Below are 26,175 nucleotides of genomic sequence, written 5' to 3'. Positions count from 1 at the left end.
TAAAAACAAAACAACCCCCCCCCCCCCCCAAACAACCAACCCAACAAAAAATCCCCAAACCAACAATAAACAAACCAAACAAAACTAGGGGTATGGTGTTGCACCTAACCATCCAACCATAAAGAGATGAGTGTTGAGTCTGAGCCTGTTATCCACTTGGTCCTAAAGAGCTGAAATCCTTAGGGTACTAGCAGGTCAAGTAGAAACCTGTACCTGTGAAATGCTGAGATTTGGTTCTGAAAAAAGCTGGGTTGCCTCTGCAGCCAGAAGAGGAAAATGCCTCAGCAGCGGTGAGAAGCAGTATTGGGGACCAGTGCCCCTACAGCAGTGGAGAGGAACAATGAGGAACAGCACCCCAGCAGTGTCAGAGTGGCAACAGCAGTGGTAGAGCAGCACTTCAGCAGTGTTGAGGCAAGGAAAAACTTGGGTTTAGAGCTCTACTAGCTCTACTGACTATGCTGTTCACCCTGTGTGAGACTGAGAGAATTATGAACCTATTGACTGTGCTAAGATGTTAATAGTGGATTGAGGTGTGCTATTGATAGTTAAATCAGTTTGTCATCCCATCTCCCCTTTTCCTCCATTAATGAATTCTGTTATAGTTTGATATTTCTTGCAAGTGGAGAATTTTTTTTTACTTTGGAAGACCCAGCCCAAAATTGTTTTCCCATGTTTCTGGGTTGGGGGCTCGAGCCAAGATTATCAATCTATGTAAAACCTCTAAGGTGAATTCACCCTTGTTACTGCTATCTGGTGCCTGGCAGAAGGATTGCACACGTTTTTCTCCATTTCAGAATTTAGTGGCACCCTTTTCAAAAATAAATATAAATATACAAATATTAGAATACAAGTATTATCACAATTAATAACGGAATCATTATGAGAACCCTCCTGAACCATCTCCTTCCACTTGCTAAAGAGCTCCTCCCGGAATCTCAATGTGGGTTTTAGGGAATCAAAAGGCACAACCAAGATTATTTTCACTGCTCACCAGCTGCAGGAAAAATGCTGGGAACAATATAAACCTTTCCACTTTGCCGCCTTTGACCTCGCAAAAGCCTTACTCTTGTTAGTTGAGAAGCAATGTTGAGGATCCTTGTGAAATACAGATACACACCAAAATTCATCACCATTCTTCACCTGCTCCATGATGGTATGTAGGACTGTGCGAAACAGCATTGTTCGGTTTCTACTTCCATTTTGATGGGACAGTGTTTTGTTTAGACTTTTGTTTCATTTTGAAACTGTTGTCCCATTTTGTTTTGTTGAAACTGTTTCGCTGTTTCAACGTTTCGCCCATAGGCAGTTTCATGATTGCCCATTATAGCCTATAACTATATTGAGTTCATGAGTTTCTGTACCTAGGAGGCTGATGAAGTGCAGTTCATAGGCCCGGCTCTGAAAAGTGGATTGTAAATTAAAACAAGCACTGAACCTTGCTAACCTAACGTCATCACCAGAAGCCAACTTCCTACAGCTCAAAACACAAAACCTACCAACTATCTCCAGTACCCCAACAAACTGCACACCAGAATCTGTCAAAGACAAGAATACCCAACTACCTGTGGGAGCACATTTCTTGCAAAAAAACCGAACCAGTCTCCAGTATCTCAGGCCTGATCCTGAGAAGGAATTAACAAACCACATTTCACAGCCAGTCATTTGAACTTCACTACATCAGCCTCCTAGGTAGCAGGTACACAAACTCATGGACTCGATAAAGGCAGTGGAATTCTGACACGCTGCAACCTGCCAAACATCTGACTTGCTAGGTACCTCTTCACTTTTACCTGCGCTGCTATATCCCCTTCCCACCCCCTCCCCCAGCCTGTCCCTTACCCCTGATGCCTCCGTTTCAATTTTCACCGACTGGCTTTCTTGCCTGCATTGCATGCCGGCCTCTGCCTTCTTTACTATTCCTTTCATCCAGGAACAGCACACACACCAACTGCAGGTGCTTTCTCAGTCTGACAAAAAGATTTTCAACCCAAAAGCTGGCACCCTAGGCAGCTAAGCTGAGTTCACATGAAGCCTCACAACTCCACTGCAACCAGCAAGACTCAAGCCTGTCAAAGACGTGTCGAGTCTGGGCTTTCCCCAGCTAGCAGTCCCACATGACCTCCCTGACCCTGGCAGAGTGCAGTTTTAGTGGTCATGCCCAGGACCTCAAAGTCCCACATAACCTTCTCATAATTTGGAGAACCACGGGTTGGACAAGACTACAATGGATAGACAACTGGCCCAATAGCCACAAACAAAGGGTTGTTATAAATGGATCCATGTCACAATGACAAGAGGTTTCAAGTGGAGTCCCAAAGGGGTCTGTACTGGGCCCAGTGCTGTTCAATGTGTTTATAAATGATTTGGATGTTGGAATTAGAGTTTCTTGAGCAGTTTTGCAGATGACATGAAGCTCAGAAGGATTGCAAACACATTGGAGGACATTAGCATAATTCAGAAGGATCCTGACAGATTGGAAAGCTGGGCTGGAACTAACAGGATGTTCACTGCTGACAAATGCAAGGTGCAACACTTCAGGAAGAATACTCCTTATTCAGTGGCAGCCATCGGTACTGGAAGACCACACAGACTGCACCTTTGGTGGGTTACTGGGTACTATCACAGCTTCTTGAGTGGCTGAGGAGTCTGATGCATGAGAAGGAGACCCTCCGGCAAGTTGCACACACAAATTTGGTTGACCTTACACTGGCATGCCCAGTACCATTTTGTCTTGCCTGCCTCTGATGTCTCTTCTCTAGCTCATCACTGATCCTCTCCATCTCGAAGTGATGTAGGCCCTGCTTCATGGTAACTTTCTACTTGCAGCAGTCTGAAGTGATTGATTCCCAGCATTGGCCATTGATGTGCAGCTCACAAAGGTTTTTCTTGCAGACATCAACAAAACAGAGCTTGGGCTGTCCAAGTTGACGTTTGCCAGTGGCCAGCTCACCATAAAGTATGTTCTTGGGGATTTGGCCATCTTTCATATGATTCACATGTCTAACAAATGAATCACAGATTCATCGAAATTAAGGGCTGGAAGGGACCTCGAAAGATCATCGAGTCCAACCCCCCTGTGCTAGGCAGGATTACAAATGATCCCAGCAAGGTGTCTGTCCAGTCTCCTCTTGATGACGTCCAAGGTTGGGGACTGCACCACCTCCTTGGGAAGTCTATTCCAATGGAAGCGTCTCAGGAAGAATAACTAAAAGTACAAAATGGGTGACAGCTGGCTGGATGGCAGCAATACAGAGAAGGATCTGGAAGTCTTAGTAGATTACAGACTCAGTATGAGCCTGCAGTGTGATGCAGCTGCATAAAAGGTGAATGTGGTTTTGGGATTCATTCAAAGAAGCATTAGGTAAAAGGCATGGAAGGTGACAGTGCCTCTCTCTTTGACACTATTTTGGCCTCATCTAGAGTATTATATGCAGTTTTGGGCTCCATATTTTTAAAAGACACAAAGAAGTTAGAACATGTCCAGAGACAGGCAATGAAAAAATAAAGAGCTTGGAAGGCAAGTCATACAGGAACAGGTTGAAGGAAATAGGCATGTCCTGTTTGTAGAAAAGGTGCTTAAAAGGGGACAGAGTCTTCAAATATCTGAAAGACTGCCGTAAAGAAGAAGGAAAACACCTTTTCTCTCTTGCTGCAAAAAGGAGGACATGGACCAGTGGCTTGAAGTTGCTGCAAAGTAGGTTTAGATTGGATATCAGGAAAAACTTTTTCACTGTTAGTCCAATGAGGCAGTGGAATAGACTGCCTAGGAAGCTGTGGACTCTTCATCATTGGAGGTGATCAAGAAGAGGTTGGCCAGGTTGAACAGGGATAAGCTAAGAGTCACTATGCCTATGTTTTACTATAGATATTTCCCATGCTTTTGGGCTTTGCTGGTTGCCACATAGGGCCAGGAGGGAATTTATTCCCCTCTTTTTGCTACGTCAGCTTTCCTCAGAAACACTGGATGTTAATTGAAGACAAGGCTGGGCATTTAGACTGGAGTGTGCCAGTGTTCCTGCTGGGATTTAAACCTGGAGCTTCCTGGCTAGACAGTCTTGCCCCTCCACTCAGGGTCAGATCAATTGCTGTATTTTGGGCCAGGAAGGAATTTAACCCCATGGTCAAATTAAAAGGGACTATGGGATTTTTTGTAGCAAGGGATGTGGCCCTCTTCCTTGGATCTCCCAAGTGTGTTTTAACAGCCTTTGCAGCAGCAGGACATTGCCCACTGTGGTCCCTCTACTTTATCTCTGGCAGATTTAGGTGTTATGTTTTGTGGTTATGTCAAGGTTGACTGTGTAGTTTTGCGAATAGACAACAGGTAAGTATAGGCTGGTTTGGATAGGGATGATCCTGCCACAGGCAAGGGGTTGGACTAGATGACCTCTGGAAGTCCCTTACAGCACTACTTCTCTATGATTCTGTGTTGGTTTGTAGGCTACCTAGCATAATCACAACCACTCTTCTTTGGATTTGTTTGGTACTTTTACAATAAAAAATATTATTATTGTTATGGTGAGCTACAAGACAATCTTGCAGTAGAATGAGAGGCAGTGGAACAATCTCACTCAGAAACAATAATCTATTTCATTTTATACTTTCTGGATAGATATAGTTTTGGATGTGCATGCTCAAGGAACAATAAGGGTAACTCTCATGACTTTAAAATGGCAATAGATTTCTTGCAAATAGAACACTTCTTAAAATCCATTAGAATGACCAAAGTCTTCTGTTTACTTCCAGAAACAAATTACTCAGAAAAAAATGACTGTGGATATGGAATTAATGGGATCTAGGTCAAAGGACACTTACCAGAGTCTGAAGCCAGCTAGAATTTTTCCCTTTCTTGGCTAAATTTGTTCTGATGAAAATAAAGAGAAGGAAAAAATGAATTACATGCACGCATCATGAACTTCCACGTTTCTATACATGGAAGCATGAGGGAATAAAAGAAAAACAAGCATATCCTGCTCTTTTGTGCTCACTTAAATGACATCAGAGTGTCTCTTAATTTATACTGTGTGGTAAGAGACCAGAACCTGGGCCAGTGATTAGCCACTTAAAAAACACTCACTTCTGAATTTTGATTTTTTAGTGTTTAAAACTGAAAAGAAACACTATTCAACAAAGTGTATTATGGTGTAGGAGGTAAGGAAGCTTAGCACCTCCTCAATTAAATATTCAGATTGAGAGAATTAGTAAAGATAAAGCAGTGGGATGGCAGGTAATCTTTTGAAAGAGCCATGATAAAAAAACTGAAGTGCTAAAGGCCTTAAATTAAAGGACAAAGTTAAAGGAGTGCTGCTTATCACATAAGCAAATGTGAAAGCCACTATTCTATTAATAAACTGATCAGCAAAATGAAAGAAGAAATGTCTGAGAGAGACAAAAAGGAATATCATTTGACTTGAAATCTTTTCAGTATAAAATAAGAACAAATGAAAATGTTAAATGTTATAATTACCGCTGAGTTCTTTTTTTACTTTCACTTTTCTGGTTTTTTAAATGACATTGTTTTCCTTTCCCTTATATGAGGGTATAAGGATAAGCAACTGTTAGAAAGCGCTATTGAATGCAAAAACTGGACAAATTTACCTAGCTCCAGTTTCTTTAAAATACAATAATAGAGTTCTACCTAATAAATGCAGGATCTAACATTTCAGACTGAAGTGTGATTTTTAAATTGGTGGCGTTTTTCCTGAATGTTGAGGGGCTCAATTGAATGGCTTGAACTAAGGCTTTTGACCATGAAGGTTTTCCACATATAGTGGAAGTGCATACCTGGAAAGCATCTTCCCTATATAGGCTTGATTGACTGTTAATCAGCTTGGGATAATACAGCTTTTCTGAGCTTCTATAATCATCAGGAAGAAAGAGGGTATAGACAGAGATACATTAAAAGCGCTTCAAATTAATTTAATTTGAAGTTCTTTAAATGTTTACTATATCAATAGTATATGGACCTGCCAAAGCATCTCAAATTTTGCCGAGGCTGGTGCTTTTGCACTGCCTTACCAATCAGGCAGTGGGGAACAGGGATTTCAGCATCCTTTTCATCCATGATTTCCTGAAGTCTTCTGAGGTTAAAACTATTGAGTCTTGAGCCAGTGTAGGCTAAGCCCTGACAGTTATCATTGGGCTGACCTAAAGGTCTTTGCCAGTGGTTATGCGTTATATGTCTCATGGGTGAATTTAAAGCCCTACATCTTCCTATGCACTCCACCTTCAGTCTGGTAAGTATGCAGGAGTGAAACAGTTGCCTTATGCCCCATTACACTCTTTTAGTGATTTGGGCCTTTGGGTAATATAGGCATTTCTTTTTGGCTTGAGTATGCTGGAACACAAATGTTAAGATTTGATATTTTGTTATTTTTGCTTTTTAATTTGTTGTCTCAGCTCAGATCTTCATAACCTTCTTAGGGCCACATAATTCCAGCTGCTTAAAGCAGCTGGCTTACTAGCCGGATTCTAAAAAAATTAATTCAGACTCCTGCATAAGTATTTTTAACAGAAAAATAGTTTCAAATGCAGATTAGACACCTGTAAAAATCTGTATTCAAAAGTTAGAGACTAGAAGTGGGGAGGAGCCATTTTGTAAGAAATGTGAAAGCTGATTTTTCTTTTGCATAGAGGCTTCTCACCCGCCTTACTAAATGCTTTTCCCAGTGTCATTAACCCCGTGTTTAGTGCTTCTCAAAGAAAAATGTTGTGTCCATCAGATTTCCAGAAGTTCCACAGTCTGACTTTCTTTAAAACTTCAGTAGCACAATACACACTGTTTGAATATATTTTACTGTAATTAAAAATTAAAATACATTTGGGTGCTAACAGAAGTTGCCTATTTCAAATGTAATTGTCATATTGAATGAAATAGTTTGAATGTTTGTAAAGGTTGCCCATTAGCCAGTTTCAGGAAGAAGATAGGATCTATCTCCTTATCTAGCTCATTGTTTTGGAGCTACGTGCGAAATGTCCTGACTTCGCCTAAAACCTTAATCTAAATTGTACCTTTAGAAGTTTTTTACAAAGAAAGTAAATGTCCTAAATTCCGAGACATCAAAGCCTAAGGCCTTTTAACCAAATTGCTAAGAAAAAGGTATTTGCAGTGATATGGAAGTCCCCCCAAGAGTAATTTAAAATGCTCAACAAAGGTAATTTCAAAAAAATCTGTTGAGTAATGTCTCTAGTGGGTTATGGAATAGAGAAAATCCCACACAATTTACTGATTCGTTTTGATGCGCTGGCTGGGGGAGTAGTTAGCTGATTGCACGATTTCACAATGATTACACACTTAATTTATACAACACAATTTTATTTTAAAACTCTTTGCTACGTATATAACACTGCTTAGCTTTAAGAAACACCACAAACATTAAAAACACAATAATTACATATATCAGAAACAATGCTCCGAATGCACTTCCTTCCCAAACAATGCTATAAGAATTAGTGTTACAAAAACAACTACAATTACAACTAAAAGTTAAATTTGAATCAATACTGTTATTTTTCATAATATACTTACAATCCTAGAATTCCGAGAAGCCAAATACCAAAATATGGTTTCATTCCTCAGTAGTACGATTTAATGGGTTGGCCTCAGTAGTACGGTTCAATAGGCTGGCCTCAGCAATGCGATTCAATGAGCTGGGCTCACCAGTGATAGGACTACGTCCCCTTCCTTCAGTCCCTTTCGGGCGCTCCGCGGCTTCAGCGTGAACTAAGAGATTCGTGTTCACGGAGAGGCTTGATTAGGCGATCAATCTAATCCGACCTTATACTTGCGATTCTTCCTTCGTTGTTCTGCAAGTGAAGTCACCTCCAAATTGGGACAGTAAGTTACAGGTTTTTATTGAGTGAGCTGCCGTCATTGGGCTCCTCCTACTCAATTCATCATAACTCCCAAATTTGGGCTCGGATCTTACTCAACAGAAATTACCTTTGTTGAGCATTTTTAAATTATTCTTGGGGAGACTTCCATATCACTGTAAATACTCTTTTCTTTTTACCAGTCTGGTTAAAAGGCCCCAGGCTTTGATGTCTCGGAATTTAGGACATTTACTTTCTTTGTAAAAAACTTCTAAAGGTACAATTTAGATTAAGGTTTTAGGCGAAGTCAGGACATTTTGCACGTAGCTCCGAAACAATGAGCTAGATAAGGAGATAGATCCTATCTTCTTCCTGAAACTGGCTAATGGGCAATCTTTACAAACATTCAAACTATTTCATTCAATATGACACACCAAACCAAGATCCAAGCAGGTGCAGTGAGGTGTCACAACATCCCCAGCAATGCTGAACACCCTCTCACTTGGAACACTGGTTGGTGGACAGGACAGGTGTTGCTGGGCAACCGTGGCCATATCTGACCACATCTGGCTGCAACTTGCCCAGTAGGGCAAGGGCTCGCACAGCAGTGGTTCTGTGTCCTTGGTGAGAGAGGCAACCACCAAGGCCTGAGTGCTACCTGCCTGATGGTGGGGTCTGGTGCCTCTGGACCCCACCATAGAAGCCATACCCTTGCATCCAGGAGGAGGAGGAGACTGGTTGGTGGATGGTGTGCTAGCATGGGACAGTGGATCCCCTTCTTCCACATCCCCCCGCCTCTGCCATTCTACCTCCCTGACTCTCTTCACCAGTACCTCCGTCCACCGATTCAGCCTTTGGCTGCTCATACACTGCTCCTCACCTTCTGGTCACATGTGGCGGCCAGCACGTGGACCATACTAGACTGCAAGGGTTCACGCCATTTCCTGATGCCTTCCTTCATCCATCTCACCAGTGCTTGGACATCTGGTGGCAGCAGGTTGTCCCAGCCAGGAACATTGATCCCCTGGAATGTCTCCATTTTGTTCTGAAGTTCCCTCACTACATGGATCACCTGGCTAAGGAGGGCATTGCCAGTGCTGAGCGTCTCAGCCTCGAGGAAGGGCTTCAGAAACACCAAGATCTGGGAGATGGTATCTCACTCAGCTCTGTTAAGGGGGCCACTGATCCCAATCTCCCCAAGCAAGGCCATCTTATGGATGGCCTTCTGTTGCTCCACCAGCCTCTCGAGCATCAGGTATGTGGAGTTCCATGGAGTCTCCACATCCTGCGTGATTTTTGTGTTGTGGGATGTTCAGCTCTGCTTGTTTGTCCTGCAGCATCTTGCCCTCCTTGATGCTCCAGTGGAAGTAGCCTGCAACCTTCCTATATTTGGAAATGAGCTTGCTGGTGGTGCTGGCACCGTCACCGATAGCCCTGTCCCCCTCCAAGGCGTCTGTGATGTTGGATGAATGACCAACACATGGGTTCAGCAACCAAGATCTTTATTGAGTGACACACACAGATCAAAAGGGGGAAAGCAATGCTTTATCAAAAACCATTCCTACTTGCATGCACACAGGCCACTGGTGCTCAGGTTCAGTCACGATGGTCCGTTGTGGTGCTTCTGGACACGATGATCTTATGTCTTATGGGAGGGACACTGGGTTGATGTGGAATGGTATGTGTCGTCGGGGCCTGGTCTTCACTGCCTTTTTATCCAAACAGACTGCTGCGGTGCCTCTGACAACCCACGCAGTCAGTCACCTTGTTCCTGTTGAGCTGAGTTGACTTCATCAAAACTCACAGTCTTTTGGTTACATACGTCATGGCTTAGGTATGCAGATGGATGGAGGTGAGGAATCGCTCCCCTCCTGAGACAGGGAGTCTGCTCTTGTTCTAATCTTCTTGTAGATGGTTTATTTGTTCTTATCTTTCTGTTCTCAAGACTGCTTTCTCAGTAGACTGGGTATGCTTGAAACCATATTAATTCACTCACTCATGCTTTATCTATAATTTTTGATAATACTCAACACTGATGAGGTGCAACTTGTGACACAAAGTAGGTACCAACAAAGTTCATAGATGCTAGGGTTGGAAGGGACCTCAACAGATCATCAAGTCTGACCCCCTGCCTAGGCAGGCAAGAGTGCTGGGATCAGATGACCCCAGCCAGATGCCTATCCAGCCTTTTCTTAAAGCCCCCCAAGGTAGGGGAGAGCACCACCTCCCTTGGAAGCCCATTCAAAATTTTGGCCACCCTTACTGTGAAGAAGTTTTTTCCTGATATCTAGCCTAAATCTGCTCTCTATTCATTTGTGACCATTGTTACCCCAAGAGGCGCCCTGGTGAACAGAGCATCTTTGATCCCTTGCTGCATCCCCTTAATGAATTTGTAGGCGGCCACAAGATCACCTCTCAGCCTTCTCTTGCAGAGGCTGAGGAGGTCCAGGTCCCTCGGTCTCTCCTCGTAGGGCTTGCCCTATAAGTCCCTAACCATATGAGTGGCCCTCCTGTGGACCCTCTTGAGTTTATCAACATCCTTCTTGAAGTAAGGTGCCCAAAACTGGACGCAGTACTTCAACTGCAGTCTGACCAATGCCACATAGAGGGGAAGTATCACCTCCTTGTTTCTATTTGTCATGCATCTGCTGATACATGATTAAAGTGTGGTTAGCTTTGCAGATGATTTCATCACACCCACGACTCATGCTCACCTTGGAGTCCACTATGACTCCGAGATCCCTTTCTGCTTCTGTGCTGCTGAGAGGGTCACTTCCCAGCCAGTAGATGTGCTGGATATTTTTGTGCCCTTCCTGCATCACTCTGCACTTGTCCTTGTTGAACTGCATCCTACTGTGTACTGCCCACTCTTCTAACCTATCCAGGTCTGCCTGCAATCATTCCCTACCCTCTGGAGTGTGCATTTCACCTGACAATTTAGTATTGTCTGCAAACTTGGACAGAGTACCCTTCACACCCACATCCAAGTCACTGATATTGAAGAGTACAGATCCCAGGACAGACCTCTGTGGAACCCCACTACCCACCTCCTTCCAGGTCGATACTGACCCATCTACTACCACTCCCTGGGTGCAACTGCTAAGCCAATTTGCCACCCACCAGACCATGTAACCGCCTATATCACAGCCTCTTAATTTATTTATGAGAATGGGATGAGATACTGTATTGAAGGCCTTGCTAAAATCCAAGCAAATGACATTCACCACTACTCCTGCTTCTAAGCATTTTGTGACCTTGTAATAAAGTGAAACCAGATTGGTCAGGCATGATCTACCTGCTACGAATCCATGCTGGTTTCCTGGTGCATTATTTTTCCCACTGAACTCCCACAAATATGATCCTTCATAAACTTTTCAAAGACCTTTCCAAGGATGGAGGTGAGACTTATTGGCCTATAATTACTCAGATCCTCTTTCATCCCCTTCTTGAAAATAGGGACCACATCAGCCCTTTTCCAGTCCTCCAGGACCTGACCTGAGCGCCACGAGCGCTCAAGCAGTCGTGCCAGTGGTTCTGCTATGACAGCAGCCAATTCCTTCAGCACTCTTGGATGCAGCTCATCCAGACCTGCTGACTTAAACACATCCAGTCCATCCAAGTGACTCTGCACCAAGTCAGTGTTGACAGTTGGTGGGCTGGTGTCCCTCTGATGCCCATCTACAAACCCATTAGGACACTTATCTTGACCTCTGTTCAGGAACAGCGAGGCAAAAAACTCATTGAATAACTCAGCCTTGTCCCCCCGTCTGTCACTAATTGCTTCTTCTTGTTCAGTAGGGGTCTTGAACAAGGGGTCCTGCAATGATGAACGACACCATCTTTTCAAAATCCTAGATCTGCCCATGATTACATACCATTTTTCCAGTCTATCTAGGGCATTCTGGATCCCAGCCCTACCCTCCAGATGGTCTATAAATTCTACCCATCTTGCTGTCTTCAAATTTGCTAAGTATACATACAGTCTCATCTTCACTATTAACAGCTTAATCATCAAGGAAGATATTAAAGAATAATCAGACCCAGGACAGATCTCTGGAGAAACTCAGTTGATACCTCCAAGTAGACACTGAGCCATTGATGTGTACTCATTGAGCACAATGATCCAACCAATTATGGATCCACCGTACAGTACCACCTTACACCTAATCTGTAATTCCTTAGGTATTAATGAGAATGTCATGAGAAACTGTGTCAAAAGCCTCGCTGAAGTTGAAGTATATCACATCCACTACTCCTCCCTCATCCATAGAGCCTGTCACCTTAGCACAGAAGGAAACCAGGTTGGTCAGGCATGACTTGATTTTGCCAAATTCATGGTGGTTGTTCCTAATGCCCTCTTCCTTTCAGTGTTTTACAGCAGATTTGTTGAGGACCTACTCCATAGTGGTCCTATGCTACCCTGCACTTTCCTTTTATTCCCTCCATACATTAAAAAAAAATACTTTTTTGTTATTTTTTAATTTGTGTTGCCAGCCTCAGCTCTGTAGTTGCTTTGGCTTTTCTAACTTCCTCCCTGCAAGTGTGAGCCATGTAGGTATACTCTTCCTTGGTAGCTTCCCCCTGCTTCCACCGTCTATATGCCTTCTTTTTTGCCCTCAGGCTGCCCTTTGCCCTCAGGCTGCCCTGGATTTTCCTGTTTAGCCAAGGAAGTTGGTGTTTTTTTGCTCCTTTTCCCTTGTACTGGGACAGTTTCCCCCTGTGCCCGAAGGATCTCTTCCTTTAGAAACGACTACCCTTCCTGGACTCCCATCTCGCCAATACTCTTATCCTGCAGTGCATCATTGACTAGACTCCTAAGCACACTGAAGTTAGCCTTCCTAATGTCAAGCACTTCCACCCTACTAGCTATCTTACCCACCCTATGCAGTATGTTGAATTCGATTGATTGGTGGTCACTGTCCCCAAGGTGACTATGAATCTGCAGCTCCCCTACCAGGTCCTCCCCCATAGCCAACACCAACTTCAGTAAGGCATTCCCCCTAGTGGGGACTGTATACCTCCTGCGTTAGGTGAAGGTCCTGCACACAGGTTAAGAACCTACGTTGGGTTTGGCTGGCTGCTCCTCCCAGTATATGTCAGGGTAGTTTAGGTCCCCCATGACAACCACGTCCCTAGACTGTACAGCCTCTGAGAGATGCCTCAAGAATTCCAAGGCAGCTCTCGGAGGCACTGCAGGATAAAAGTATTGGTGAGATGGGAGTCCAGGAAGGGTGGTCATTTCTAAAGGAAGAGATCCTTTGGATGCCGAGGGAGACTATCCCAGTACGAGGCATCACGGACCACCTTGATCATATTGGCCCCATTGTCAATGACCATGAGCACAGGGGTGAGCTGTCCCTGCCCAATGAGCCACCCGTGCACCAAACAGTTCCTGGCCCCCGTGATCTTGGTTGCCGTGTCGGACTCATCCATTGCCTCGGCTTGAAGGAGAGCCCACTGACGGCCTGATTGGTTGCACCAGTGAGGGAGGTGGGTGTGATCTCCACCCCAGCTGCTCCGGATGTTCAAGTGTAAGGTGACCTGTGGACCTGCCTTGTCAGCTCCTCCCTCAAGTACTCCCTGCATGCCTCATACAGGGAGGGCACCACTGTCCTGCTAAAAGTGGTTCATGTAGGCACTTGGTATGATGGGGCCACGAGCGCCATGAGCCACCTGAACCCTGGCCGTTCAACTAAGGAGAAGGGCTTTCCATCGACAGCAAGCATCTTCCCAATGGTCTGGGTGATCTTGCTTGCCCTTGCAACGTGCCCCTCTTTCTGTCTGCCTTTCCCCCACTGTTCCAGGGTGGCCTGCCTCTGCTTCTGGGGAATGGGGGCTTTGGACCGAGAAGAGGACTTCTTTTTGGGCACGTTCCCCCTGGTGCTAGGCTGAGGAATTACCAAATGGATGGTAAACTGTTTAATCTCAGCTGACTGAGCCAAAAACCAAGAGCACCCCAACCTCAATCATTGAGCTCCGGTATGCTGATGATGCTGTAGTGTGTGTTCACTTGGAAGCAGATATTCAGGGAATCATCGGCACCTTTACAAAAGCATACAAGAAAATGGGGATGATGCTCAAAATTCAGAAGACTAAGGTCTTCCACCAACAAGCTCTTAATGAGCAATCCCTAGTTCAAGCAATTCAGGTTTACAGTAAGATTAGAGAAAATGAATATTTTCCATACCTCAGAAGCCTTCTCTTGTGGAAAGTTGACATCAGTGGAGAAATCCAACATCGCCTCGAATGTGCAAGTGCAGCCTTTGGATACCTGAGGAAATGCGTGTTCAAAGATCATGACAGCAGATTCAAAACCCAGCTAGTGTCACTTCTTAATTGCACTGTGGCCGTGTGGGGGGTGAATAATGATTTCTCTCTCCCTGGGGTTCTTCTGCCACGGCTTGATGTGATCGAAGAATAGAAGTTAATTCCCCAATGAGAGAGGGTGTAGTAAACCACCCCAGAAGCAGGATAAAGGTAAATTGCTTTATTAGTGAATTCCTACTAGGTTGTGGATAACCCCAGATATTCCTTTGCCCTCCACTGCCATGCAACCCACTCCCCTGAGCCGGTCAGCTCGCCTCCAGTCTCACTCTCTTTCCTTCCCTTGCAGGGGGATTCTTCGTCCGTGGGACCTTCTCACTGCCCGAGGGTCAACCTGGTAAGCATCTCCCCTCTCTCTCACCTCTTTTGTTTTGCTGGTTGCTGACCTTCACATGGTCAGTCTTATCGGCGATCTGTTCCAACGCAGGGTTTGCTGCTCCTGGCCTTCCCCACTGATTCTCCTCACACTGTGCCCCAGGGGGTGAAGAAAAGCCCCTTTCCCCAGCTGTGCCTACTAAGTAATTATCCTTGCCCTGTCCCTGACCTGACTCTCCCCTACACTCGCAACTTTGTAACACCAGAGGAAAAGGGCTATTCCTTGCCCTGTTGCCCGCACTAAAGAATTTCTTACTCTTCAGCGTACATGTTATGGGGAAAATAAAGTTGTCTAACTAGTCTCTGATTCCCTGCTGAGTATGTTAACTCACATGCAAATTAATCTGGAGTAGAAAGTGGTGTGACAGGAATTTCGTGTTAGTAACTCAGATTGTGATATTATTCAGGATCAGTTCTGAGCTTACGTGAGGTGCATTGTGGTCCATCTCTTATAAGAGATCAAACCTGAACACATTTAGTGTTCTAGAATCCCTGGCTTTTTCTTTTTTTACAGAAAAGTGTAGTCGATTATTCTCTCAGTGTGGAGTGTGTGTGTGTGTGTGCGTATTTCTAAAACTATTTTTTGCAGTTTCAATTGGACACTGGGCTCTTCTTCACTTCCTTTCTGTGATATGATTCATATTATGGTAGTGTTATGTGGAGGCTTCCACTAAAAACTGCTCTTCTTGCATGTTCACAGCCTACTGAAAGATTCCCCTTTGGGGCAATAGCTTTTTAGGCTTGGTTTCTGAAAAAAAAAATTGGAACTTTTGTTTTAATTTGCTTGGCATTCTGTTGTTGGTGTGTGGGGAAAGTGATTGTGTGTGTGTCCACCATTTTAGCCTTTGTATACAAATGTAGTGACTCTCACCTGCAGTAATGGGGCAATCCTAGAGTGCTGCCAGATGCATTTGAAGGTGATGCACTGCACTGTCTCTGCGTGAGGAGAGAAGTGCTGTCCTCCCTGTTCCTCAAAACGGTGTCTGCAGCTGCTCTTCTGAGGATTTCCACTACTGTTGCCCTCCCCCACACCACAGCAGCTCCTGTGCTTGTTACCCCCCTGCTTCCGGCAATGTACTCTGCTATGAGTATGTGGATGGACAGATGAGCAGATCTGGGGCTGGAACTGCACTTTGCAGCCTAGCTCATACCTTCTACTCCTCCCATCCTCCCCAAGTTGGCAGGAGGAGTTGCGGGGGCAGTTACTAATATATGAGACCCTGCAGGATCAGCCTTGTTGGCAGGTGCTGTCCTTCTTTCCTTTATAGACCAGTGGCAGGAAGGGGGCTGACATAAAAAGAGCAGGATGTGGCAGGGTTGGGGCTTGCTGTCACTGTCCTTACCTGGCACCAGCTAGATCGATGGTTCTCAACCCTTTTAACCTCAAGGCACCCCCGCTATAACAGAAAAGTCATAGTATCCAAGAAATGTAGGACTGGAAGGGACCTCCAGAGTTGATCTAGTCCAAATCTGTGCTTGTGGTGTGGATAGGGATAAACCTGCCATCTTGCCCATGCAAGTTCTTGTCTAACCTATTCTTAAAACTACACAATCAACCCTGTCACACAGTTACAAGGCATATTGCCCAAAGACAGCAAAAGCATCTTAACTTGCCACAGGTAAAATGAGGGGACAGTGGCGGTAAGTGCACTGCTGCTGCGAGTGTTCTTAAAATGCATTCAACAGACCTGAGGAAGAGGTTATGCCCTTTCCTCCTCCCCCCTGCATGCACACAGGTAGATACAGACACACTCCTCTGACCACGAGGTAAAATTCCTTCCTGATATCAAATATGTTGATTGGTCTGACCCTGAGCACAGGGGCAACCTCTTTTAGCTAGGAACCTCCAGATCTAATCCCAACAGGAGTATTGGTGCACTGCAGTCTAAATTGCCAGCCTTGGCTATAAACAAAGCCCAACACAAGAAGGCAAAAGACAACCCCTGACACATGTAGCAACTTGAAGTGAAGAAAAAAATCCTTCCTGGCTCCATGTGGCAACCAGCAAAGCCCAGAAGCTTGGGGAATACCAAACACCCTCCATTCTACTCAGAAAGCTGGGGCAGGAAACATGACTGTACACATCACACCCTTTCACTGGACAGCCAGAACTCCTCATTCTATATCCCCTCCATAAATTGGTGCCAGCTGCTTTAGTCTTTTGTAACTAACCAGCTTATAGAGCTCTGCTTCGTTCTCCTGTTGGTGAGCATGGCCCTCTTCAGCATCCACCTGATGTAGGCTGCAGACTTGTCTTCGGGGGGGGTGTGTGTGTGTGTGTGTGTGTGTGTGTGTGTGTGTGTGTGTGTGTGTGTGTGTGTGTGTGTTTGGGGGTGGGGATAGGACTCGGGGTAGGGGGGAGCTGAGTGATGCAGCCAAAGAGCTGGGGCTGGGCCTCTGAACTAGTTGGAAAGTGGTGCTATAGCCAGAGGGCTTATTTCTGGGTTAGAATTTTATACTGCTGGTTTGTGGAAGGGACTGAGGGGTGGTTTGGAAAAGGTGCTCTGCTCCCGGCTATCCAGCAGGCTCACTCTCTTTGCAGTCAAAAGCATCATAAGAAGACAATGATTTTGGCAATGTGGAACATTTGCACCTTGGTGGGTAACCAAGACAATGAATTACCAGAAAGAAGAACTATTATTCTCTCCTGGGAACTAGCAAGATACACCATCGATGTTGCAGCTCTAAATGAGATGAGACAATAAGATGAGGGAAGAGGATGGAGGCAGTAACAGCCAGTACACGCCACTATCATTAGTGCGTATGCCCCAATGCTTGATGATGATGTCGAAGAACAGTTCTGCTCCAACCTTGACCACTTACTGAGTAACACTATCACAAGAAGGACAAGATTATTCTCAGTGACTTCAGTACCAGAGTCGGATGTGACCTAGAACTCTTGAGTAGCACTACTTGGAAGGAAGGAATAGGGAAAGCCAACTCCAATGGCATCTCTCTCCTGAGCAAATGTGTGGAGCCTGATCTTGGCATCATGAACACCATCTTCAAACAGAGTGCCAAAATACAAGACCACCTGGGGCTACCCTCACCCTAAGCATTGGCACCTCTTTGACTATGTTATTGTTAGAGCCTGTGATCAATTGGATATCTATCATGAGTCATACGAGGAACTGATGACTGTTGGACAGATCACTGTCTTGCCAGATCCATCATGAACATACGGCTTGCTCTGAAACACAAAAAACAGCAAAGAGCAAAGCAAAGGTTTCTCAATACCAAATCTCTTCAAAACCTAAAAGTTTGTAACAATCTCCAACAGTGCCTCCACAGAAATTTCTCTTCCTTGTCCACAAATGAAGTCAACATTGAACTCTAGAAGAGGTTTAAAGCTGCTGTCCCTCTGGCCTGTGCTGAATCCATTGACTATACCACCCACTGACATCAAGATTGATTTGATGAGAACAATACTGAGATCCAAGTCCTCCTCAACCAGAAGAGAAGGGTTTAATTTCTTTGGCCAGATGACACCTTATCTCGGCAGAAGGAGCTCCTCCAAAGCTCCACACCAGCTTCTCAAAGCAGAAGCTCAAAGGAGGATCTGGGAAATAAAAAAACAGTGGTGGCAAAAGAAAGCCAGGGAGATGCCAGCTCTGCTGACAGACATAACATGCATAGTTTTTTTTCCAGTCAATGAAGGCCATCTACAACCCAGTTTCCAATAGTCCTACTTTCCTGTGATGACAGAATGGCTTGATGCTCCTCAAAAACAATTAATCTAGCTTGGATAGATGGAAAAAGCACTTTGAAGCATTCCTGAACTGTGAGTCCACAGTGGTGGATACCATCATTGACTCCATCCCCCTAACACCCTGAAAAGGGTTCCCTTGCCAACCCTTCTATCCTAGAAGAAGTCTGGCATGCCATGATGGAAACTAAGAACAACACCACTACTGGGATGGATGACATACCTGCTGAAATGCATAAGGCTGGTGTCAGGGAACTACTGCTGAGACTCCACAAATTTATTCTGTGTGTTTGGAACAGCAAAGATCTGTGGGGACCTTAGGAATGCCAACTGTCTTCAAGAAAAGAGGTAAGACTGTGTGTGGACCTATTGAAGTGTAGTGTCCTCCTTTTCACAGGAGGGAAAATCCACATCTACATCCTCTTGAATCATCATCTACCCCTTGCTGAGGAAATCCTGCTGGAATCTCGGTAGTTTCAGACCACCCTATGGGGCAGTTGATGTGCTCTTTGGTCCCAGGTCCCAGAAAAGCAGTAGGGAATAACACCAAGACCTGTATATAGCCTTCATTAATCTCACTGAGGCCTTTGATTCTATCAGTTGCAAAGCCTTGTGGAAAGTACTGGCCAGATTTGGAAGTCCAGAAAAGTATATCAAGGTCCTGGCTGCAACTGTTCTATGTAGTGGATTGGAGATGGATCCACTTGTCATTTGAATTGGGGTCAAGCAGGGTTGTATCATTACTCCAACTCTGTCCATTTTTTGACAGCCATCTTCGTTCGCATTAAGAACCGTCTTCCTTCTGGAATTGATATTGAATACCGAATGGGTGGAAGGATCTTCAGTCTAGGATGTTTTGGTCAAAGTACTCAAAAACAACCATTCTTGACTTTCAATATGCCAATGACTGCACTATCCTTGTGCACATTGAGGAAAGCCTCCAGACTGTGCTGGGATTTTTCAGAGAAGTTTGCTAAACTTTGGGCCTGCTTCTCAACATCAAGAAGACTTGTCTGCCCCAGGCCATGAATGTGACCCCCCCTCTCTAAATTATCATCAAGGGAAAGACCCTGGAGGTAGTCAAGTACTTCCCCTACCTCTGTAGCCACCTGTCAGAGTGAATATTTGAGGAGGAGATCCAGTGCCCAAGTGCCTCCTTTGGGAAATTGCTTTGGCTTGTTTTGACTCATCATAGTCTCTGGAAAGACACCAAGATCCAGGTCTACAATGCAGTCGTCATCCCCACTCTCCTCCTATGGATGTGAAACATGGATGACTTACTGTCACCAATGATGCCTCCAGAAAATCCACCACATCACATGGAAAGATCGCTGCATAAATGCCAGCATCTTTGTTGAAGCCAGTGTTACCAGCAATGAGTCAGCGATCCTCAAGCACCAACTTTGCTGGATCGGACGTTGTGTGCAGATACCTGAGTCTCTACTCTCAAAACTACTGCTTGATTCCCAGCTTCGTAATGGCCTAAGATCTCACAGTGACCAGATAAAATGCCACAAGGACATACTGCAAGCATACTTCAAGAAAACGGATGCTGACATCAAGACTTGGGAAGAGCTGGCTGCTGACCGACTCTAGTGGCACTACGTCCTCAACCAAGGGGCTGCCCATTTTAATGTAAAATGTCTCAACCTTGTATCAGAGAAGAGAGAGCTGAGGCAGGAAAAGTAGAGAAATTCTGGCCTGTGGCCTGCCCTCCCTGGTCCCAGTCCCAACTTCTGCTGGTGGATCTGTGGCTCAAGGATTGAACTATTAAGTCATTTCATGCAGGTCTAATGGAAATTTTTAGGCAAACTTTTCTATAGTGGATATGTTACTGCAGAATGATCAAATTAAGAGTTTGTTACTAGAGCAAGTGGCTGAGTAAAAATGAATTTCTTATTCAACTTTTCAGCCCTTTGTGTATTATCCAGTTATTTTACCAACTTGTTAGTTGTTCTTTGCTCCAGGGAGCCTTCCTCAATCAGCACTGCCTGCTAGATTATTCTGTTTTGTAAACTATGAACATGGTTAGTAATTGTAGTTAATTAATAATCCTGTTAATTATCTTAAATTCCAGATAAATAATTTTGTTATTGGTACCCCTTAACTTACATATCCCAAGTTTATTTTGTAGGCTGGCAGTTAGCAAATTATATTTTTACTGGTTTATGTAACAGATTTGATTTGATCTGGAATCCTTAAAAATGAAAATTGAAGAACCTTGACACTGACATTTAACAGTTACTATTCAAAGTACAGCCATAGACACAGCTATCTATGTACATTATCTGTAGTTACTGTGTATTTAGGTTGTCCAGGGTTTTCAGATCATTTTAAATAAAAGTTTAAAAACAAAAATGAATTCTTCTAAATGCATTTATTTATTTAAAAATATTATTTCTAGGATAATGCCAAGAAAAAAAAACCAGTTAGCTCATCTAAATGCCGTCCAAAGAAAATCCACCTTGCTTCCAGCTGAAATCCCTGGAACCCTGGCAGTTGATCCAGATGGGAATTCCTCTCCATTAAGCAGCAAATACTTCATAATAGAGAAGAACACTTCTCAGCTTGGGTCTGACTACTTTAACCAACCCTGCATCAGCCTGGCTAAGTCAGTTCTCGGACAGGTAATTTTCACACTATAGGATGTTATTTACTCTATGGTGATTTGTTGAACTAGAATTGCATCCCCCTCTTCTTAGTTTTTTATTCCAGAGCTGTCTGCTCATTTAGGAAATGCAGGGCATGTTCCTGTTTTTGATGAAGTCGTCTGGAGTTTTGAGAACAGAACTGGGCCTATTTTGGTTGTATGTCCAGAGGTAAGGGGTTTGGGGTGGTTTTTGTTTTAATCTTTTGGTTTGTTTGTCTTAATCCTTTCCCAGGTTTAGCAGGACAAAATATCAAATATTCCTAGTGATTTTTAGATGCTGCTGGTGCCTTTTCTTTCTTGGTCCCAATTTCAAAATCAAACGGAGGAGGTGGGATTACCATCTCTTCTTTGAAATCACCTGCTCACACCTGTATCTGAACAAAGATGCAACACTTTGGCAACTATAGAAATAAAATACTAATGCAGAAGGAATATACAGGATATTACCACCTATCACAACAGTTATATTCTAGAGGGACATGACCAGAATAATTTGGACCTTTGGGCACAAGTACCACATACGGAAAAATAAATATCTTTCTTTGCAGCCTCTTCAGTCTGATGTATCACTATTAGAAAATGTTTTGGATCCTAGTTAGAGATAGGTAGCGTTCAGGTGTGGATATGGAGTTCACATGGGGATTATACACCTTATTTGGCCCTGTGGGTTGGATCCAGACCATGGGGCTTCTCATAGGCCAGATGCTCCACTTCTGGCAGGGGCAGTGGCTTGTTGGTGCAACTGCTGGAGCCAGTGTATTGGCATGACTCCATAATCCAGGAAGTGAATGCCAGTGCCATTCACCACTCCTCCTCCCCCTCACCCCCTATTTTATTTTTTTTTTTTTTCACCAATGATTTTTTTTTAAATTGCCAACAGACTGTGAACACTCGTAATATGATGGTGAGTAAGGGGGTGGGGAGAGAGCGCAGCGCTCATACCCAAAGGACGAACATTGCTGCTACTCAAACACAGCATCTGCACTGACAAGCCCATAGTTTGAAGGGAGTGCAGTCACAGTGCACACATCCCTGGATCCACCCCAGCACCAGCTGTGGCATATATGTTATAAATGTGTTCTCTAAAAACACATGGAAGATGAATAGCCTCAGTCCCAAAATGTTATCCATTGTTCAGGTTTATTTTTCCCCCCGGATCTTTTCCAGGATTTCATTTGCTTAGTCTTGGTATCCATCCCCTTTCCATTAAAATTACATTTATTTTAAGGACTAATCTTTTTTTCTATTCAGTTCATATATGGCAATTGCTCAGAGGGGTGAAACGATCTAGTGAGACTGTATTTGGTAACTGTGATTACATTTCTCATTTGAAGATACTAAAAAAAGGACTCTTGTTCCATTAGGGTTATCAAAATTTCTTTATAAAATCCCATATTTTCTCCCAAAAAGAGTTGGCTTAATTACGTATGACCTGCCTTTACCCATACAGAGTTGCATATTTGATAAATTCTAGGGAGGAATCTTTATTTTTAACAAAGGTTGTTAACAGGCTGGGGAAAAAAATCAGGGGAAAGCAGCTTTTCATATTTATCCTGGGAACTTTAACATGGTCTGTATAAAAGAAGTGGTCTCTCTCTTTGTTAGTGTTTGTTTTTTGGCCTGAATTTCTCTTACCCAATATATATTTGGGAAATCTATTTTCTCATACCATTCTCACTCTGAAGCAGTCTACACCTTTTGAGTAAGTTTTCATACACCTGTTTATAATGTTCTTTAACTGAATATTTTTCACCTGTGTGATAATATCTCATTATGTCAGGAACTTTAAGACCTCCCATTTTAGAAAGGCTGTGTAATACTAGTAAACAAAGCTCTTGGGCAAGAGGTGATATATTTTATTAGACGAACTAAATAGTAGCAAAAATAATGCCTCTTATTTTTCCAGATGAAGTTTAAGAAAACAACTTGCCAAGTCCTTAAGGTGCTATCTGGTACACATATAGGTAAACGTCAGAAAAGAAAGGAGAGCGTTGAGAGTATATTAATTTCAATGGTTGCTATTCTGCGTATCCAAGAAATCTCCATCCCAATGCTTTTTTGCTATTTTTAGACCAGACCACTAAATATTTATCATTAAAAAGATCCTTATGTCTTTCTGCAAGGTTAATACTCAGTTATCTCATTGAATTTTTAACCCACTTAAGCAGGAAGATGAACAATTATAAATTTAAGTTTCTCAGGGATACTAGCATCTAACATTTCTGGTTTATCCTAATTAATTTTATATCCAGAGATGGAGCAGCATCTATTTATTGTGAATACGATTGATTATAGGGAGGAAGAATTTTTTTGTTTTTTGTTTTTTTACAAAAAACATCTACATAGAGAACTATTTTATGTTTTGCTTCTGAATCACCATGCCCCCCCACTTTTTATCTGGAACCTTGCCTGATTGCAGTAGCTAGAAGTTTTATGGCTAGAGTGAGAGTAGAGAGGCAATAGTGGGGACCCTGCCTAGTTTCTCTTGTCAATTTAAATGTGTGTGACAGGGTTCCATTCACTAGTACAGCAGCTCCAGGGTCCTTAACAGAGGTTTAATTACTGTATCTCCACTTTGTCTCCAAGACCAAATTTCTCTAGTACAACACCCGTTCTCCCTTGTCAAAGGCTTTTTCTGCATCTAGAGAAAGTAAAACACTGGTGTTTTTTGTATACCAAGTTAAGGCCTTTCCTAATCTGATTCACATCTTGTCTGGCTACAGTAAATCCTGAGAATTTGGGACTACATTATTTAGATTTTCATAGACACTAGAGCTGGAAGGGACCTCAGAAGATCATTGAGTCTAGCCCCGTGCCCCAGGGGCAGGAAGTCAGCAGGGATCATAGGCTCCCAGCAAGATAAATATACAAATGTCTTTTGAAGGCGTTCAAGGTAGGCGCTTGAACCACCTCTGGTGGCAGTCTATTCCAAACCTTGGGGACAGTAAAGAAGTTCTTCCTTATGTCCAGCCTGAAACAGTCATGGAGTTTGTGACCGTTCAACCTTGTCATTCCTTGGGGCGCTCTGGTGAACAGATGTTCCCCCAGATCCTGGTGAGCACCCCTGATAAACTTATAGGTGGTCATCAAATCACCCCTGAGTCTGCACTTTTTCCAGGCTGAAGAGACCCACGACTCTCAGCTTTTCGTCATAAGGCCTGTTTTCCTGACCTCTGATCATGTGCGTGGCTCCCCTCTGCACCCTCTCAAACTTATACACATCCTTTTTGAATTGTGGAGCCCAAAACTGGACGCAGTACTCCAGCTGCGGCCTCACCAAGGCCGAGTACAACAAGAGAATGACATCCTGGGATTTACTCGAGAAGCATCTATGGATGCAAGCCAGTGTTTTGCTCGCTTTACTAGCTGCAGCATCACATTGGTGGCTCATGTTCATCTTGTGGTCAGTCATGACCCCCAAGTCCCTTTTGTCCGTAGTGCTAACCAGCGTAGCACCGCGAAGCCTATAAGCATGCTGTGGGTTTTTCCTCCCAAAGTGGAGAACCTTACATTTGTGTGCCCAGATCAATCTTTCGATACTTGGGCAATTTTTTTCTATCAACATTTATTAATATAAAAATTATTCTGGTCTGACCTGATGAAGAATGTCTTGCATTCTTCATCAGGTCAGACCAGAATAATCCAGGAACAACATAGTAAAGAACACCTGAGAGAAATCCTTGCTGCTTGCATAATTTCTGCATCATCTGGCTACAGCATCACTCTTTTTTTTTATACTCTTATTGTAATGAATACTAGAATAATATAAATGATATACAGCTAGCACAGTCTTTTAGATGTCACAACTGTCCTTGTTTCCTTGAGTTAGGGTTTGTTCTTTTTTTTTTTTTTAATTAGGTCAGTTTTTTTTTATTGCATTTTGTATTAAGTTTCTCTTGAAGCTACTGCTGCTGCTACTCCTATTTAAAAAAATCTGGTTTGCTCATTGAAAGGGGCTTTATTATATGTATTATATGTAGATGCCTGTTAGTAGTGAGTAGACCCCAAAGCCTACCCCGGCTGATGTCCAGGGATCCCCTTAACTCGCCTGCCACGACTTCGAATGGAACCTCAGTGGAGGGGTTCCCCTTCGAGGCAGCCTCCAGCGTCGTCACGCCTCTCGGCGGGCACTCGCGGGACTCCAACCTCCCCTACACTCCGGCCACTTGCCACCTTCGGTCGCAGGTCTTCTGGCCCTTTGGCGTCCCTGGTTCCACTCAGCTTCTTCCCCAGCCTCCCGTGGCCCTCCAGCCATGAATCTTAGTGTCCCCGGGTTGCGGCTCGAGCGTGAAGGCTTCGAGGCCCTTGGACCTAGATCCAACTAACCTGTATCCCTAGTGCCCTATTCCAACCACCCTGTGACATAACGTGCGATTCCCCACCACCGTGACTGCCGAAGAGATGCGACCGGTGGACCTGGAGGCCACAAAGGAATAAAGAGTGCCCTTAGCCTATGGGCCCCGTGTTTTCTGTATGCCTAGGTGCCCCAGCCCCAGTTGCTTGCCCCACTTGGGTATGGCGTCCCAGCCGAGTCTTCTTGGGATATTGTGGGCCCGTCCACCGCTTAACCATCTCTGCTTGGGGTCTTCTGCCGCACCCCACGGCTATCCCCGTTGGGGTTCCTGTTGGCCCCGCCCTTGTTACCTCCTCTCCGGACTTCCCTGTAGTTGCTCTTGCCTCCTCGGCTCTTGTCTCTTCCTTTGCGCTTGCCACTCACCGCTACTCCCCTTGTCGGCATCCCTGCCGGCTTGCCAGTTGGCGTCCCTGCCGATTCTGCAACCAGCTTCACTGCCTCTACCTCCGTCGGCCTTGCTGCTGGCTCCGCTGCCGGCTTTCCTGCCGGTGCCTCCACAGGCTCCGCTGCTGGTGCCTCTGCCGGCTCTGCTGCAGGCTTCTCTGTCAGTGCCTCCACAGGCTCCGCCCCCACCACCCCAGGCTGCCCGACGCAGCAGCTGCACCCCTTGGGGTGTGGGCTTCCCCACTGAGCCTCCACTCACCAGCCGCCTTCCTGTGCCTCTGGGGCTGCCTTTTGTTTCCGCCGGGTGGTGTCTCCAGCTGACATCACCCGGCCCCAGCTGAATATAAACGTGGCTGACGAGCCGTGTGGGCGGTTTCTCTTCCTGCGCCTTCTCACTCCTTTCGGCCCCTACAGATGGTAAGTTGGGGCTTTCTTCTACAGATGGTAAGCTGGGGCTTTCTTCTACTTTGGGTTGGGGTTCTCCTGCAATCCCGGCATCCCTGGGACAGAGGCCCCATTAACAACATGGGCAATGGACATTGGTCACTGGAAACCAGACCATATGGTGTAAGC

The 26,175-nt window shown here is 44.5% G+C and overlaps 1 protein-coding gene across 4 annotated transcripts in view; it reads left to right on the top strand.

Moving 5' to 3' along the window:
• The window catches only part of MPG (N-methylpurine DNA glycosylase), a 63,425-nt gene that overhangs the window by 12,867 nt on the left and 24,383 nt on the right, over positions 1–26,175 (top strand). For 3 of the 4 annotated variants that reach the window (XM_014518634.2, XM_025200616.1, XM_025200617.1), the window contains exons 2-3: positions 14,423–14,470; positions 20,619–20,841. In XM_014518634.2, the coding sequence (XP_014374120.1) occupies positions 20,623–20,841 (219 nt within the window). In that variant the 5' untranslated portion in view covers positions 14,423–14,470; positions 20,619–20,622. The remainder of the gene's footprint in view (positions 1–14,422; positions 14,471–20,618; positions 20,842–26,175) is intronic. The other variant, XM_025200618.1, reaches the window with a different exon arrangement.

Source organism: Alligator sinensis, unplaced genomic scaffold, assembly GCF_000455745.1.
Source record: "Alligator sinensis unplaced genomic scaffold, ASM45574v1 scaffold410_1, whole genome shotgun sequence".
In the NCBI taxonomy this organism is placed as follows: Eukaryota; Metazoa; Chordata; order Crocodylia; family Alligatoridae; genus Alligator; species Alligator sinensis.
This window is presented reverse-complemented; position numbering and strand designations above follow the sequence as displayed.